The following is an 18,397-nucleotide window of genomic DNA, read 5'->3' as shown; positions in this document are numbered from 1 at the left end:
GGATGCTCAGGTTTCCACTGTCTAAAAGCACTGAACTGAGAACACCAGTATTATAAACGGAAGTACTTTTTTGCACAGATGGACAGTTAGATGAAACACTTTTTCATTCTGAAGTCATGTAATTAAAACTGAAGTCCTTCAATTTCCTCTCTACAAATTCCAATCCATTTGTGCTTCCAGTCTTCCGAGCAAGAAATAATCTAATAGAAGGCATTATGTCAACTACATTAAAAAGTTTTATCATCTGTAGGGCTAGCACAAAATGTAAATACCAATGCTTTGGATGAAATAACTGAGATAAACTGATACTTGCCTGAACCAAGGGCACCAGGCACAAGAATTTCCATCCTTTTGTACAACTCGTAGTGTAAAAGGGTATTGGTATCCCATACTGTCATCACTGACAAAAGAGGAAAACAAAATAATTAATATAAAGCTGCACACATTCTACAGTCCCCTCCCTCTGAAAAAAAAGATGTACACATACACAGATGTAATATAGTTAGAGAAAGATACAGATGTATAAACATATATTTATATCTGCCTATCTAAGTACAACTGAGCAGGATTTATTTATAATACATCAAGTCCATATCCTAAGGTGCAGACATATTATATGTAAAGTAATACAAAACTTCAGTGAAAAGATTACTGTTTTCAGTTTACACTAGTAAAAAAGATACATATGTACACACTACATACGTACAACACAAGTACTTCTATTTCACTAAAATGCTCTTGTGTGTGCTCTCTCTCTCTCACACACACACACATTCACACACTTTCTCTAAAATGCTCCTGTTTTGGTAACCAGGTGGCCCACTTGGCCAGTATCATTGCAGTGGAGACCTGAGATGAAGAAAGTTCCAAACACAGGTTATATTAAAGTATGGAGATAGTGAGAGACCTCTAGATTTTATAGTAAAAGTGTCAGCTGTTAGCCACAGTCAATGACAATGTGCACACCAGAGACTAACGGTACAATACACACTATGTGGCAACTACAGCATTATTAAAAGCACATACAGAAAAATAACAAAAAATTAATAGTTAGTCAAAAAGCAGGGGGGGGTCAGTTTTTAACGCATCACTTGACCTATTAGAAAGCCCTCCTTAGTAACTCAGCAACCAGGTTTGTCCTCTCTTCCATATCAATTTTGCATTTTTTTTTAAGCAGGGAAGCTCTTAAACTCTGGGGCACAGCCATCCTTTGCTACTACATACCAAACATTGTATACCAACACTACAAAAGCGTGGTAGCTAGTGGTACAGAGGAATAAAGCCCTTACAACTGCCCAGGCAACCAGACTTCTATTAGTGGCTCAGGTACTCAATGCTACAGGCAAACAGGATAAGCATGCTCACTCTTGGGATGAGGCTGGAGGGGAAAATGAGTATGTACATGTTAGGGAAGCACAGATTACTTGCAGGCATAATCTCCTTGGTGGACACCAGGGAGACTGTAAGTACACATGCTGTTAAGAGCAATGTAGTCATGTTGGCTTATGCCCCTTACGGAAGTGAGGGAATGTATAAAGCATGACAAACCCATTGCATGTCCAAGCACTACACTGTGATTTGGGGAGCGAGGGTTGCAGTGAAAAATCTTGACTCCTGTGTGGATAATGGCTCAGGTTATCAGTTCTCAGGACAGGTGCATGGCAGGGATCTCAATGGTCATCAGGTGGGAAAAAACTTTATAAAAGCATGTCTGGCCATTGAGCTCACATATCCATCTCAACCACTGAAAAGGCATACTTTCAGCAAATTAAAAAAATATATAGAAATGTCACCTACAATGTCTACTGGTATTGTACAAAAACAAGCTTGTCTAATGCGCAAGGAATTTTAACAGCCAAGGCAGGATGGAAGGGTGCTCCAAGTACAGAGAGATGGCTGGAAAGTAGATCAGCTAATACTATATGTGAAGACTGTAGAGAAGGGTGAAGTCTGCCAGCCTAGTCAAATAGAATTTGATACATAATTCTGGCATTTGTAAATATAAATATAAAATACAGGCTTGTTTCTTAAATGAAAGAAAACACTGCAAAATGTGAACTTCAAGATTGCAGCAATATTGCCATCTGCTGTAAGGAAAACTAAGCCAAGCATTTCAAATGTTCTTTGAAATTACAATTATGTTTTCTATGTCCTTTGAAGTTAGAATTTGGAGTCGATGAGTCTGGAGTAAGCATCCTGCCTATTGTTTTAAGGCTAAAGTTAATGACCAGAATTTACATGTGGAATGTCCTTTACTGCTCTAAGTGTAAAAGAATGTACATGCCGTTTCCGTGTGGCCTGGGAACCAGGAAAGTGTAAACAAATGATGTAATGTTTTAGCAGAACTGCAGTTTCAATTTAAACAGTGAGAACCAGAGATTATTAAGCATTTTTGTCTTGATATCCATCTCATCAGCACTCTGCTTGTGTCGTAAGTTATTTCAGAAGTATGTTTTCTTGTAGTAATAGCTAGGAAATCAGAAGAAAGTTAGACTGTTTTTCTGTTATGTCAGAACTGTACTACTGATTTATTTAAAGTTTTTGTGTGATCTCTGAACTCTTGAATAGCACTGTGGTGTAGTAGTATTGTCTTGTGTGCTTAAAAGTGATCCTGTAATAAGCCCTTCCAAAGCCTTAAGATTGCTTACGTTACACTACTATTGGATAATAATACTGCACAGTAATAAGTGGACACCCTTTTAAGGGCCTTTGGGTAGCTGATAATTATTAGCTAGTGGTGGCAGTAATTACTACCGTATAGTCTGGGTAAAGGGGTACAGCTTGAGAATCTGTGTCAGCCTTTTCCGGGAGTGACTGTGAACTTGTATAAATACTTATCTCAAAGTGTGTGTGTGTGTGTATGTCAGCTACTTGGGCAGGGGCATGAAGCACTGGTTGGACAGAGAGGGTACTGGAGGTTAGCTTGCCAGCTAGGCTGAGATCTGGACCCTATAACTGTGCCAGTGGTGAGTCTTATTGGGGACCTGGAGAGCAAGGGAGCAACCAGCCCCAGACTGACTGTGATCTCTGTGTGCACTTGAGAAATAATTGTACTTTACAGTGTGTATTTGTTATCCTTTCCTCTCTTATGAGATGCCCTCCCTGGTGTTAGTGGTGAGGATTGAGGCTTCTTGATTGCTGGGCCAGGGCGCGGGCATCACACTACATGGAAAGTACAGTTGTGTACCTACCATAAATGTAGATGTTCGAGTGTATTCACTGTTGCAGTCATTACACTTGGGTTATTCTGCTGGCAGGCAGCCCGCAGTCAGCCCGAGTTCCAAAGTCTTGGTCTGGTGTCGGTTGCTGTTGCCTCTTCCCTGACGTCAGTGCGCCAGGGGTATAAAAGTTGCACCCGACGCCATTTTCTTCAGTTTTTCTTGCCCCAGATAGGAAGGCTGGCAAGATAAAACTATGCCAAAAAACATGCATATATTACTATAAACATTTCCTTCATCTACAAGCAAATATACCAGATAGGTAGTATAGAGATGAGAAGTACAGAAAAGTCCCAGCAATGAAAAAAGGGGGATGGTGGGTGGGTAACCTGGACTGCAACAGTGAATACACTCGAACATCTACATTTATGGTAGGTACACAACTGTACTATGTTCGTGTTTCACTGTTGCAGTCATTACACTTGGGTAGAATCCCAAAGCTGAGGTTGGGTGGCTGGGTCTAAATTGGATTTGGAGAGGCTACCAAGCCCTGCAGAACTTCAGTGGCAAAGCCTGCTCTGGCTTTAGAGTAGGGAGGTAAGTGGTAGTGCTTGGTGAAAGTGTGCACTGATCTCCAGGTTGCAGCTTCTAAAATGTCTTTGGTTGGTACTCCTCTGAGGAAAGCTGCTGAGGTGGCTGCTGCTCTGGTAGAATGAGGCCTAATGCCCTTAGGCACTGATCTGCCATGTTGTGCATAACAGAAGCGGATGCAGTGTCCTATCCATTTCGAGATTGTCTGCTTTGTAATAGGCTTTCCTTGTGATCCTGCAGCATATGCTACAAACAGTTGCTCAGTTTTTTCTGAAAGCTTTTGTTTTGTCCAAGTAGAATCGTAGCTGTCTGTGTATATCCAAAGCGTGCAGAAGTCTCTCCCCTTTATTCTGGGGATTTGGGTAAAAAGTAGGTAAATGAATGGTTTGGTTTAAGGCCACATTGGAGACCACTTTTGGCATGAATGTTGGGTTTGTCCCAAGAGAAACCCTGTCCTGATGAAAAATGAGGAAAGGTTCCACAGCCATTAATGCCTGTTGAGACTCTTCTTGCTGAAGTTATTGCTAGGAGCAGAGCAGTTTTCCATGACAAGAATTTTAGATCAGCTGTGCTGGCTGGTTCAAAAGGAGGCAGTGTGAGTTTTTCTAAAACAAAATTGAGGTCCCAAGTAGGTACTGGTGCTCTCCTTGGGGGTCTTATATTTTGTGCCCCTCTGAGGTACTGTTGTAGTAGAGGATGTGAAAAAATAGGAGGTTCCGTATTGTAATGAGCTGAAATGGCAGAGGCATGTATTTTAATAGATGAGAAAGATAAGCCTTTGTCCAGCATCTCTGTTAGGTATTGTAAAATCTGAGGTATATTAGGGACAAGTGGTTCGAGCCCTTGTGCCTGGTTCCAAGCACAGAATCTCTTCCATTTTTCTGCATAAGATTTCCTAGTGCTGGGCCTCCTGGCTTCTAAAATGACATCCATAACAGCTTTAGAGAGAGGTGCAGTCTGAGTGGCTACATTATCTGCCATGTTTAAAGGTTCTGAGTTGACTGTGAAGAATCTGATTGCTTTGTTGTGTAAGAGGATGAGGAATTTCAGGTAGAAGCCAAACTGGGCCTTGAGACAAACTCTTTAGGATTGGGTACCAGTGCTGGCGTGGCCAGTCTGGGGCAATCAGGATCATTTTTGGCCTTTCTTGTCTGACTTTTAGTAGCACCTTGGTGAGAAGAGGCATCGGAGGGAAGCCATAGACTGTCAGGCCTTTCCAGCTGAATTATAGAGCATCCACTTTCCATGCTTGAGAGTGATAAGTTCTTGTGCAAAATTTCTATATTTGGTAATTGTGAGGGGAGGCAAAAAGATCTATTTCTGGGCGTCCCTATTTCCTTGTTATCATGCTGAACACTTGTGGATTTAGCTTCCATTCGTGAGGCTCCATGAGATTTCTGCTTAGTTCGTCTGCCAGTGTATTTTTTGTTCCTGGCAGGAATTGTGCCTGCAGATGTACTTGATAGGTCAGTGCTGTGTTCCACAAAGTCATGGCTTGTCTGCATAGGGGGTAGGAATGTGTGCCCCCTTGCTTGTTTATGTACCACATAACTGTGGTATTGTCCGTCTTTATTAATAGTTGTCCTGGATGTATTAGGTCCTTGAAAGCTGTCAAGGCATCCTGTACAGCTAGCATCTCTTTTTGATTGATGTGAAGATGCATTTGTTCCTTGGGCCACGTGCCCTGAATACATTTTCCTGCCATATGTGCCCCCCAAGCATAATCCGATGCATCTGTTGTTATTGTCTGCCTGGCTGGGGATAAGGTGAAAGGCTGTCCCTTGTTGTGGTGACAGGCCTGGGATCACCATCAAAACTCCTGTTTCAGGCAGGGAATTAAAGTTATGATCATCTCCAGGCTGTGACAATGCTGAGTCCAAACACTTTTTAGATACCATTGTAGTTTCCTCATATGCAGTTTTGCATATGGAATTAGTAGAATGCAGGATGCCATGAAGCCCAGGGCCTGCAGAATTTTTCTTGCAGGGAGCTGGGTTTTTGTTGCCATCATCTGAAAGTAATGAGTCAGTTGCCTTTGTTTGTCTGGCATGAGATAAGCCATCTGGCAGTTGTATTTAAGCTTGCACCCAGGAATATTATCTCTTGAGAGGGCACTAGTTTTGATTTATTTTCGTTTACTGTGTACCCTAGGCAAATTAGCAATCTTTTTACAAACGCCAGATGCTTTAGAAGAATGTCCTTGCTCTCTGCTTGAATAAGGCAGTCGTCCAAGTAGGGATATTTTTGAATTCCTTTTTGTCTGCAAAATGCAATCACTGGTGCCAGGCATTTTGTGAAGACCCTGGGCGCAGCAGATAAGCCAAAGGGCAGTGCAGAGAATTGGTAATGCATTGAGCCTGCTATGAATCTGAGGTATCTTCTGCAAGATTGTCTGATTAGGACATGCAGGTATGCCTCCTTGAGGTCCAAAGTAACTAGCCAAGCCTTCTTGCCTAGCATGGGCAGAAGTTGCTGTAGTGTTAACATTTTGAATTTTGGAACATCCAGGAAAGTATTTAGGATTGATAGGTCCAGTATTGGTCTCCAGGCTTTGTCCTTTCTGGGTACTAAGAAAAGTCTTGAGTAAAATCCTTGTCCCTGTTCTTGCTGTGGAACTTTTTGAATAGCTCCCATGTCCATAAGAGCAGCAATCTGTTTTTGTGCCTCTGCCCATTGGTTTTGTGGCAGGGCTGGCATACCTTTTGGTTTTGGAAGCGTGTGGAAATGGAACCGGTAACCCTGAGAAACAATATTCAGCACCCATTGGTCCTGGGTGATCATGTGCCAATTTTTTGAGAAAAGTGCTAGCTTTCCCCCTAGGGGTGCTGTCAAAAGGTAAGTGCTTTGCATTTGCAGAGGGAAGTCATTGGGACCGTTTCCTATAAGGTTGTGATTTGTCTTCCCCCTCCTTTGGGGGCTGAAGCACCCCATTGTTTAGTTCTGTAGGAGCCTTGGGGCTGAGATCTGCCTCTTGGGCATCTATATCTGCCTCTTTGTCGCCTGTCTGACACTGGAAAGGACCAATTTTCTGAAGGCCAGTTTCTGCTAAATCTAGGTGGTTGAACCTGTAAGAAATCTTTCACTGTCTGCATTGACTTTGCTTTATCCTCCATTTTCTTTAACACCTCTTCTGCCTTAACACCAAACAAAGTATCATGCTGTAATGGAGCATCCAATAATTTTACTTTAACATGGTCAAGTAAACTTTGTTCTTTCAACCAAGCATGCCTTCGAATAACAGAGCCTGTAACTGCGGCTCTACAAGAAGCCTCTAATGAATCAAAACCACCTTGCAGAGTATGCTTTCCCACTTGTTCAACTGCATGAAATAAATCCTGCATTTCCTTACTGTCAGGACTTTCTGTATTTGAAACCATTTTGTGTTTTAACAATGACATGAGGTACTGTTGATATTTAAGCATGTGAAACTGGCAGTTTAAAGCTCTTACAGCTAAAGTAGCAGAAGTGTAAACGTTTTTCCCCCCATCTGTCCAGAGCTCTGGAATCCCTATCCGAGGGGACAGGATTTTTAGCAGTGGAAGCCTTAACCCCTTTAGGACCCTGACAAATTGTTTCTGGGTCTGCAGCAGGGTTTTTGTAAAGAAATTTATGAGAGTCAGGGACCCTGTAGTACCTGTCTGGCTTGACTGGTGCAGGGGGTAAAGAATCAGGAGACAGACTGGATTCAGAAAAAACATCAACAATAATATCAAGCACAGGGGGATAGCCAGGGGCCTGTGCTGAGGCAATAAAAGGAAGTCGCTGAGCCTTTTCTTGGATTCTGAATAATCCTGGCTGTCCCAATGGAAATGCTCCCTCATGGTGTGCAGGGTTTCCCCCAAAAGAATAATCCTCAGGCGGAGAGGCTGAAGGTATGGACTCTTCTGCATCAGAGTCCTCATAGGGAGGGAGAGAATATCCCTGATCAGAAGAGGACTAAGAGGAAATGGAAACCTGGTCAGAGGAATCAAAATCAGTGTCTTGCCTAGGCCTTTTGTCAGGAGGGGGATGGGAACCCCTGATTAAAGTAATTAGGTCTTCGGCCATTTTAAGCATCAGTTTCTTTGGCATGGATGACTGTTCTGGTGAATGCTGTACTTGTTTCCTTGTCTTTAATGGTGTTTTTGACTTTGCCTTTGCTGCTGTAGAGGGCTTAATTGTAAGCTGTGAAGGTCTGAAAACACCCTCAGAAGCCGATGCCTGCTCAGCGGCTCCGGACCCATCTGAGGGTATAGTTTCCGTAGGCCCAATACCTTGAGTTTCCACAGGCCTCAGTGTCTCCACGTGGCTGTCGGTTACGGCCTGTGCCTCTGAGGTAGCAGGTGTCAGGGGCTGCGAAAGCGCCTCAATGAGAACCGGCGACTGGCCTAGAAGAGGCTTAGTCGTCAGTTTTGGACCTCGGATGCCTGTCCTTTTCTTTCTCTTTGCGTTTTTTATAAATTCCGGTCGTCGGTTGTTTGACAGCATTATGTAATTAAACCTTCGACCAAAATAATGTAAGGCAAAATCAAACCAACGTTTAATAGTGCGTTTATTGAATCTAGCACAAAACCGACTACTAGTAACATCATGGTCAGGGCCTAGGCAAGGAATACAGTAAGAATGAAAGTCCTTATGAGGTATTTGCTTCCCACAAGAAATACAATTATTAACTTCTACTGACATCGGTCTGGAGCAAGAAAAAGTTTCCTCAATGGGGTACTTAGCTTTATTGAAGACTTCGGTTCTGAAACTCAATTTTGAAAATCTCAGGAGTCGGCCGACCGGCACTTGCGAACTGCTTTTGCTTCGGGCACCGCACGGCAAGAAAGACTGGAGAAAATGGCGTCGGTTGCAACTTTTATACCCCTGGCGCACTGACGTCAGGGAAGAGGCGACAGCAATCGACGCCGGACCAAGACTTTGGAACTTGGGCCGACTGCGTGTCGCCTGCCAGCAGGATAACCCAAGTGTAATGACTGCAACAGTGAAACACTATGAACATCTATATTTTACACCTTACATCAGGGACAATCCTTGGTGTATCAAGAGCTGGGATGAATCTCAAGAAGTAAATCCATCACAGAGAAAAGGGTTGGGAAGATTGTCAGACAGCTAATAACCAGAAGGACTAAAGAAGTCCTGAATCTTACAGTGGAGATTGAGACAATAACTCATGTTGAAAATGTGAGGCACAGGCCAAGAAGCCACGATGTACATACAAGCCATGAAAATATTTTCAACAGAACTACTGGAAGCACCCATAACTCTAACAGTGTAGCCTTTGACAGCATTTTCTGACTGGTGGTGAGGCACATGATGGCAGAAGGTACTGAAGTTGTCAATCAGTTTAGAAAGGATTTGCAGTGTGACTGCCAACCCTTCCATTTCTAGCAGACACAACAAAAACAGCTGTTCAGTCTTCTAAACATATGCTTGTGCTTTACTTAAAATCTGAACTTCCAGCACATTCCCTGGACCAGAAGGACTCGGAAGAAAATAAGGATATAAATGGAACAGTTCAGTCATGATCCAGAAATAATTTATGGGAGGAAATTCAGGTTAACAACGGAACACCGAATCCTTGTGAAAGACCAAATATGGTTCATTCCAAAAAATCGTTTAAAAACAATGGATTGTCTCAAAGCTTTTTCTGTGTGTGTTAAGAGTACAGTCATCTATAGCACAAATGAAACCTGATTTAAACATTCTTATCCTTACACACAGCCATACTGTCAAAGTGAAAGCACTCTTCCCAGACTTGAGTAGCTCTTCAAGGAGTTATCACTGAAACAGCAAATATGATACCTGGACACTGCCCACCTACCTTGTCTCCATCCTGCTCAGTGTTTTATCAATCAGTAGCCTTCAATTCCCTGTAAAGGCTTTAGCTGATTCCAATCCAGTGCTGCAGAGAACCTTAGCAGAGCCACAAGGTAATCATGTACAAGTGTTGTTCAAAGCCTTCTTCTGCTGTTTGAGATCTTTACCCTCATAAGGAATGTGTTAATGTGTTACTGTGATAAGTTACCTTAATTACAAAAACCTATACATTAAAAATGTAATGTGAAAAAATGAACAATTACAATTATCTGTACATATTATTCAGAAGGATGGAAGACAGCTGTATTGTTACAGCAACTACTCCTTGAAGATCTACTTTTTTGATAATATCATTAAAAACAACTGTACCACTTTGTTTGAGGGGAGGGGTCACTGTAATGGTAAATCATAACATTAAGATCTCCAGTGATTATAATAGTGCAATTCTGTTTTAAAGCTTAATTGCAATCAGTTTTATATACAGACAAGTGTCAGGTTCATTAAGAAAAAAAGAAGTTATGTACTTACCATAATGTTCCATTTATGTTGTCTATTTTCATTCCTCTTTGACATGTGGGTTTCAGATCTGACCTCGAATCTGACTAGGCCACTTTCAAAAGCTTAAGCTCTGAAACACGAGCTCCTCCCCTACCCAAAATGCCTCATTCCCCCCAATTACCTCAGATCAGCTTTGCTACTAACATATTTCCAAAGTAGACCATTACATACAAAAATGTACATTAATTCTGAAAGAAAAATACTACATAGGGATATTGTCAAGGGGCAAATGGTAAGGTTGTCACGTCTCATCAGTGACAACGAAGTTTGTAAACAAGAGTTACACACATTGATAGGGATGTTCCTAGATAAGGGATACCCCTTAAAATGTTGATTAAAATGTGTAATTAAGTAATTGGTAAAAGGGAGACTAATTTTCCACCCATATTAAAAGGGAGAATTATTGAATCAGAAAACAGAAGTCATATGAATAACTTTGATTCCAGAGGTTTGATTTTGAAATATAACAGTCAAACAAATGATATAGTGGGCACTATTAGGACAATATGGGATACAAGTTTTGATAGTGAACTTAAAAGCAGTTTGAGTGTGTATCCTAGGATTGTATTTTCAAGGGGAAGAAATCTAAAAGAATATTTGGAGGGGCAGAGGCCTCGAAACAACACCTTTTCTAGGATGAATAAATGTGGGACTTGCAAGTCTTGCAGATTTATTAATGATGGACCCTATGTTACTGTTCCGAGTTACAACAGGAGCATTAAATGTCCAGGTAGGTGCAACTGCAACACCTCTAAAGTGGTTTACCTAGTTACGTGTACTTCCTGCACTAGTTTTTATGTAGGAAAGACCACACATAGGTTGAGGGAATGGATAGTAGAGCACCTAAGAGCAATAAGAATCAAAGACCCCCATAATGCCTTATATATGCACAGTACCAAGTGCATAAATTTCAAGAAAGTTTTATTTTTTGTGATGGATAGGGTTGTTTAAAATAACAGAGGTGGTGATGCCAAATTGGAAGTTGAATTCTTAGAATATAAGTGGCAAGTGATTTTAGATGCATCATCATCACCTGGTCTAAATGAACATATATCTTTAGGACCAGTATTGAGATTAAGAGCTGCTAAAATTTAAATATGCAATCTATGTTCATTTTCTACAATAAATATTTTATAACAATTATTTTTAATTTTTAGTAAAAGCTTTTATATTATAGACATTAGGTTTGGTATTTTAGGGGACAGGGCCATATTTAGGTTGAATACGATGTATGAAGTGTGGTTTGCTTTAAGAAAAGTGTGATTGCATTAATTTATGTTGATTGATTAGTGGACATGTGTATTTAATGAGTTGTTTTATGGTTACTACTCCGTCTGAAGATGCCATTTGTATGGTGAAAGCGATTAGTGTGTGGAGCCGGATTAATGTACTCTGTTTCGTGTTTCCTTCCACATTTTATAGGAGAGAATCGTTGCCCACTCGTGATAGTTTGATTGGATAGCTGAGGGGGTACTGATGTAATGACCACTGGACTGCGAAGGTCCATTGCAGAATTCCCATGTGTAGACATCCTGTTGGTAACAGAGTTATGGTGACAACCATGGAGCCCAGGGCCCTGAGTACTAGTTTTGCTGGAGGAAATGGAATTGCCAAAATCTGTCTGATATGTAGTCTTAGGCTTGAAATCCTGTCTGGAGGAAAGAAGGCCAAGATTTTGGTTGTATCCAAATGTACCCCTATGAAGTCTATGTTCTGTACTGGCTGTAGCTGTGATTTTTGCATGTTGATGGTTATGCCCAAAGTAGGATCTTGGTGTAACATAGTCCCAGGCTCGGATGAGTAGATGCCTGGTTGGGGCAGTTAAGAGCCGGTTGTCTAGGTAAAGAAATATGTGGAATCCTTAGAGCCTTAGATGAAATGCAACTACCGGCATGTAATTGGTGAACACCCTGGAGGCTATGGTGAGACCACAGGGAAGTGCTGTGAATTGAAAATGAATGGCTCCCAGCCTAAACTGTAGACACCATCTGGAGTGTCTGTCCATCCTGATGTGGTAGCATGTATCCTTCAGGTCTAACGAGCACATTCAGTCATCAATTTTCAAAAGAGGTAGAATGGACTGGACCATGACCATCCTGAACTTTGATTTTTTTTACTGATTTGTTCAGGGATGTCAGATCCAAGATGGGCCACGAGGTCCCCTGTCTTTTTTTGGTACTAAAAAGAATCTTGAGTAAATGCCTAATCTGAATTGATCTGGAGGGACCTTCTGGATGACTCTTTTTTGGAGCAGCTTTGAGATTTCCAACTCTGCTGTCTTTCTCTGACTGGTTGGAACATCTGGGAGAGAGCTCTTTGGTTTGGGGAGTTTTGAAAAGGGAATGGAGTATCCTCTGGATATGATCCTTTGCACCCACTGGTCATTTGTGATAGCTAGCCAGGCTTCTGGGTGCAAGGATAAGCACCCCAACTGCCTCCATAGAAGGACAGGCAGGTAACCATTTAGGAACGCTGGAAGGGTCTGTCCGAGAAGCAATCTCGAGACCCTTGACTTTGCAGACCCTCTCTACCAAATGGATGGCATCTACCATTGTAACCCTTCCCCCCTCTGCCTCTGGGGAATGTTCTACCTGAGATTCCTGAAAAGGACTCTGAGATTTCTTGAACCACAGTCCACCCCCCCCCTCCGATTCCTGGAAAATGATGTCTGGTGGGGGGGGGGTAGAAAAATGGATTTCGATGGCAGACAGGGTCTTTCCAACTTTCTCACTTAGGGAGAGTGTCTCTCTAACAGTGGGCCAAACAAAGATGATCTGTCAAAAGCGGCATTGAGGAAAGACATCTTGAAAGGTTTTGCGAAGTCACACAGCCACATCCAAGCATGGCTCCCAACTGCAATGCCAGAACCAGTGGCCCATGATGCACCCTCTGCCGCATGGGAGATTATCCTCACAGACGCATTGGAAATTGACTGACAGTGGCCAGTCTGGAGGGGAAGGACTTCATCTCCTCACCAGACTTGAACTCTAGGACCGAACTAGAGAGTTGTTTGATTAAATCCCTCTGTAGCCTAGTACAATAGAAAAGATAGGTTAAGGTTCATGAGATGACGGTAGATGAGGTGCAAGCTCTCTTGCCAAATCTGTCCATAGCCCTAGACTCCCTGTTAGGGGGATGGGCAGTGGAGCTGCTTGGACCAGCTCCTCCTTGGTGGCTGCCGCAAGTACCATGGCATCTACCAGGATTCCTTTAGTCCAATGGGGTTGGTCAAAGGAGCGCTAAGGATTTTCTTTGCACACTTGGGGTTAGGCTCTACAGTGTCCTGGTCCTTCCACGCTCTGCATACCAGGTCGATAAGTGCATCAGCAGGGTGGAGACACCAAAGATGTAAACGGGTCAGACCCGAAAGCCTCCAAGAACACTGTTTCCTCAGGGGTAGGATTCTGGGAAGACCATCAACCTCTTAGGCACAGGATTTCTAAAATATCTCTGAAGGAGATATCCTCAGGTGGAGATCCTGGGGACCCTTCCCCTTCCTCAAAATTGATGTCTTCTGTGATGGATTCCTCTGATTAATCCAGGTGCCTCTTTTTGCACTTTCCCTTCCAGTGGGGTGTTCTGGGGAGATGTCAGGAGAGAGCTGGGGTTCTAAAGGTGGAAGTACTTGAAGGCTTTGCTGGGCCATTTGTCCCGAGGTGGGCAGTGGTGAGGTCTCAGAAACAGTATCCATGGGGATGAGAAGTGGATCTGAAAGAGTGGGAGCTGAGGATCTCCTGGACACGGAGAGAACCCTCTCCACCACTTTGAAAGAAGGGGCCGGAGATGCTGAAGATCATCCTGCTGGAGTCAAAACTATTGGGGCACAGGATCCCCCAGCTCCCCCCAGCCCTCCTCTCTGAGCAGGAAGTCAGGTCTGAGCTGTGAACACCGACACTCCGAGGGGAAATGACTGCTCCAAAAATTTTGAAGTCATGGTCATCCCCTCTGAGCTGACATCGAGGCTTCAGGGCCAAGAGAGTCAGGGAAGCTGCTGGAGTTGAACAGAGAATCACTATCAGCTCCGACATCTCGACTGTCAGGGCATTCGGATCAGAACGCTTTGAAGCAGGAGGTTAGATATCGGAGAAGGAGCTAAAGGTCTCCCCATGGACCTGGTAGGGGACACGCCTGGCAAGACCCCATCTGGATATACATTTGAAGGAACTGCCTCATCAATCTGTTCACCTCTGATTCAAAAAGGTTGTGGGAGGACCTGACAGATGATGCTGTAGAAGGTGGCCAGGACGAAGTCTTAGGTGATCTCTTGTAATGGATGCTTATGTAGTTAATGTATTTGTATATAAAGAGTGGATTTTTAATGAAATTGTATACTCGGGAAAGGATGTTGAAGCCAAGGCGATTGAGAGCTTTTGAGAGTTTTTTATTATTTTTTACAATAAAAGATTTTGGGATTCCTGGCTTTTGGATTTGAGGTTTGCTGCTGTTTTGCTTCTATTGCGGTTGATGTGTCTTAGGAGATCTTTCTTTAAGGGGAGACCCTATGGTAGGAGGATGAGGAGGCTCCGAAGGCATGGGAGCTCAGAGCCGAGGAGACAACTGAGTGGACTTACACGGATCCAAGAGTTTGGAATCCAATGCCCTAGGAGTCTTGGCTAGAGACTCATCCAAAGAAGAGAAAGCAGACTCCTGGGTAACATTTTCTGTGTTCCCTGTCTTCTTTATGCTTCTTAGAGGGGGCTTGAGCCCCTAACGTAGAAGAACCTGCAGACTGAATAAAAGGTCCTTCAAAATAAGTTTGTTTTTCCTGTTGGCTAGTGCTTTAGAGTGAGACCCCTTGCAAATGGAACAGTAGACTTCAAGGTGAGCAGGGCCGAGACAATATATGCACTCCCTGTGGATATCAGATAAGAGAATCTTGTGCCCACAGGAAGTGCATTTTTTAAATCCTAAAGGCTTATCAGACATTCTACAGAAAAGATAGAAAGAAGAGAAGAAAAGGGAAAACAATTCCTGCCAAAGAGAATGCCAGCGAACACTTATTTAACACAAGAAAACTTTTTTTTTTTTTTTTTTTAAAGAAACAAGGGGTAGGAGATAAGGAAAAAGGTAGTAGCAGAAAAATTCTTCAAACAATTATTGGACTTAGCTGTAAATCTCCAAAGCAGCTCGAGTCAGCAGACTGCAGGGCTTCTCCTAATAGCGACAAATGAGATCTGAGGTAATCAGGGGGAATGAGCCATTATGAGTAGGGGAGCAGCTCGAGTTTTGGAGCCTAAGCTTTTGAAAGCGGCCAAGTCGGATCCGACATTAGATTCAGAACCTCTAGGTCGAGGAAGAATGAAAATGACATCATTAGATCATTCAGTACAAGTCATATGGTCCATGACAAATACTGAGACTGGTGTCAACAACGTAAGGATTTTGTACACTACATGTCTCAGCAGAACCAATGCCAGGAAAAAGGTCACCAAAATCATACAGAAAGATACTGGTACTGATGCATGAGGCATAGATGCTGGCAAGCAAATCATCAGTTGCTGGGTGAAAAAAGTACAGGTATATATACTTACCATAAATATAGATGTTTGAGTGTATTCACTGTTGCACTCATAACCGATGGGATTTCCTACTATGAAAGCCCTTGGCCAGTCCGACTACCAGAGAATTTTCAACTCTACCTGAAGCCAATGGATGCCCTGAATGACGTCAAGATGTCTGGATATAAAGGAAGTCAGCTAGTGCCATTAACTTCAGTATTTTCTTGCCCCCAACAGACAGGAGCCCCCTAGCCCCCCCTAAAAGGAACCTAAGGTCAAGGGCCTAAGTTTAGAAACTCCAGAGTATGTGCAGAGGAGAATACCTACCCCAATCTCATGGTGCAAGACAGGAAGAAAGGATGAAAGAATACTGCAACAGTGAATATACTTGAACATCTGCATCTATGGTAGGTGTACACACTGTACTGAGAAAAACTTCCCAATGAGTCTTACAGGCTCCTGCTTAGGTGACCCACCAGTTGATTTGATTCTCCTGGTTGGTACTGAGTGGTGCTGACCTAGGGAGTTTGCAGTTTCCAAAAGGTCCATGTCTAGGTAACAAAGGGGGCAACAGTGCCCCCCCCACTTGGTTATGTGCCACGTAACTGTGATATTTTCTGTCTTTACTAGGTATACTCCTGGTTTCCATTGGTTTTTGAAAGCATTCAGACCTTTTTGGACTGCCATCAGTTCTTTTAGGTTGATGTGTTTGTTCTTCAGCTGGGAGTCCCACATGCCCAGAGTCAGTAAGTTGTTGTAGTGACCCCCCCAGGCTATTTCTGAGGCAGCCATGAGTCTGATCCTGAGGAGTGAACCAGAAGGGAAAGTTCGGGTTGAGGGAGTATTTTCGACTCACCAAGCAAACTCTTTCCCAAGATAAGGAAGAAGCTTCACCCTGAGGTTGAGGGGTTGACAGTGTTGGCATCACACATTTATGAGGTATTTATGAGCAGCTTCCTCAAATGGAGTATGACTAGGGGGAACATGAGGATGCAAGTGGCCATGTAACCCAAAGCTCAGAGGAAAATTCTGGCAGTGAGGTAGTTCCTGAGAAAAAGCTTTTGGAAGTACAGAATTAGAAAGGCAACCTTGTCTGGAGGAAGGAAGGCCTTCTGGTGTCCAGCAAAACTCCCAGAAACAGAAACCTGTTTGTGGGGATGGTCTGAGACTTTTGGGCTACTGATCATGAACCCCAGAGAAGCCAGGGTGTAAAGCAAATCTGCTTTGAGCTTTTTTTAGGTTTGTTGCTTGAATGAGACAGTCATCTAAGTAGGTATAAATATGAATGCCCTTTGACCTGCAGAAGGCTATCACTAGAGCTTAGCATTTTGTGAAAACCCTCGTTGCAGTAAACAAGTCAAAGGGCAGACAGCATAGAATCGATAATGGCTTGCACCTGCTCTGAAGCACAAGAACCTCCTGTGAGATTTTCCTATGGTTAATGTGGAGATATGGGTCCTTTAGATACAAGGTCACCATATAAGCATTGGTTGAAACCACGGGCAGCAATTTTTGAAGGGTTAGCATTTTGAATTTTTGAACGTGCAAGAATCTGTTGTCTTGACAGGTCCAGAATAGGCTTCCAGGTACCCTCTTTTCTGGGGAACAAGGAAAAGCCTGGAGTAAAATCCCTTTCTTTGCAACGTGTACGGTACTGGTTCCACAGAGACTTGGATGCACAGGAGCTGCATTTACTTTCAGGCTTCTATTTGTTGATTTGGAGGAATATCTGGGAAACCTGATCAAATCAGAGGCTGTCTGAACTGAAGTTTGTAACCCCTTTTTATGATTTTCAGTAACCAATTGATCCCTAGTATTGAAAGTCCAATTCTTTACGAAGAGGAACAGCCGTCCTCCTAGCCTGAGGGGTAGGAAGGGAGGGGTGGGTTGTGAGGAGAGGGAGAAAGGAGGCCTCATGGAACAGTCATGATTGCACCCTGCTGGGTCCCTGTTGATGGCATCCCATAGGCCTATTTGAATCTGCTTGCCACTGTCTCAGTCACTAGTGCTGCCTTTTACTTCTTTCCCTTTGAGGTCTCCAGTGTCTAGGCTTAGCCTGGGAGGCTGGAAAGGACCAATGTTTGGTAGGGTAATATTGACTAAAGCGAGTTGGTTGAACCTGAAGAAAGTCCTTGACTTTTTACATGGACTTGGCCCTATCCTCCATCTTCTTAAGCACTGCCTCAGCCTTGGGGCAAAAAAGGAAATCTTTGACCAAAGGAGCATCCAAGAGACTGGATTTCACATGTTCAGGGAGAGACTGCTCCCTCAGCCAGGCATGTCTTCTAATAACAGATCCAGTAGTTGGTGCCCTGCTGAAAGCTTCCAGAACAACACAGGTACAGTGCAAGGAGTGCTTAGCCACTTGAGAGCAAGAAGTGCTAAGCCCAGCAGTTCATTGGAAAGGGCCTTATTTTCATTCCCTACCAGTTTTTGCTTCATCATGTCTAAAATGGTTGCCCAATACTTCACCATATGAAACTGGCAATTTAAAGCCTTCATGACTAGGGTAGCAGAGGCTTTCTTTCCGAACTTTTTCCAAGTCTCTGTATTCTTTGTCAGTAGGCAGGGGATTTTTGGAAGTGTCAGCTTTTGCACCCTTAGAAACAGGAGTAATCACTTCAGGGTCTGCTACAGGGTTTTTGAAAAGGTGTCTGTGGGAATCCAGAAAGCTGTAGAATCTATCAGGTTTCCAAGAGGCGGGGAGAGGGAGTCTGGTTGTAAGGAAGAATCAAGCAAGACATTGTCAACTACCTCTAAGACTGAGGAATGGCAAGAGGTTTATGCTCA

At 43.1% G+C, this 18,397-nt stretch overlaps 1 protein-coding gene across 2 annotated transcripts in view; it reads right to left on the bottom strand.

Moving 5' to 3' along the window:
• Nucleotides 1-18,397, bottom strand: part of USP32 (ubiquitin specific peptidase 32) — a 3,310,274-nt gene that overhangs the window by 508,854 nt on the left and 2,783,023 nt on the right. For both annotated transcript variants that reach the window (XM_044054559.1, XM_044054560.1), the window contains exon 28: nt 314-400. In XM_044054559.1, the coding sequence (XP_043910494.1) occupies nt 314-400 (87 nt within the window). The remainder of the gene's footprint in view (nt 1-313; nt 401-18,397) is intronic.

The sequence above is a fragment of the Protopterus annectens genome, chromosome 13.part0, assembly GCF_019279795.1.
Source record: "Protopterus annectens isolate FY-2018-M chromosome 13.part0, PAN1.0, whole genome shotgun sequence".
Lineage (NCBI taxonomy): Eukaryota > Metazoa > Chordata > Ceratodontiformes > Protopteridae > Protopterus > Protopterus annectens.
This window is presented reverse-complemented; position numbering and strand designations above follow the sequence as displayed.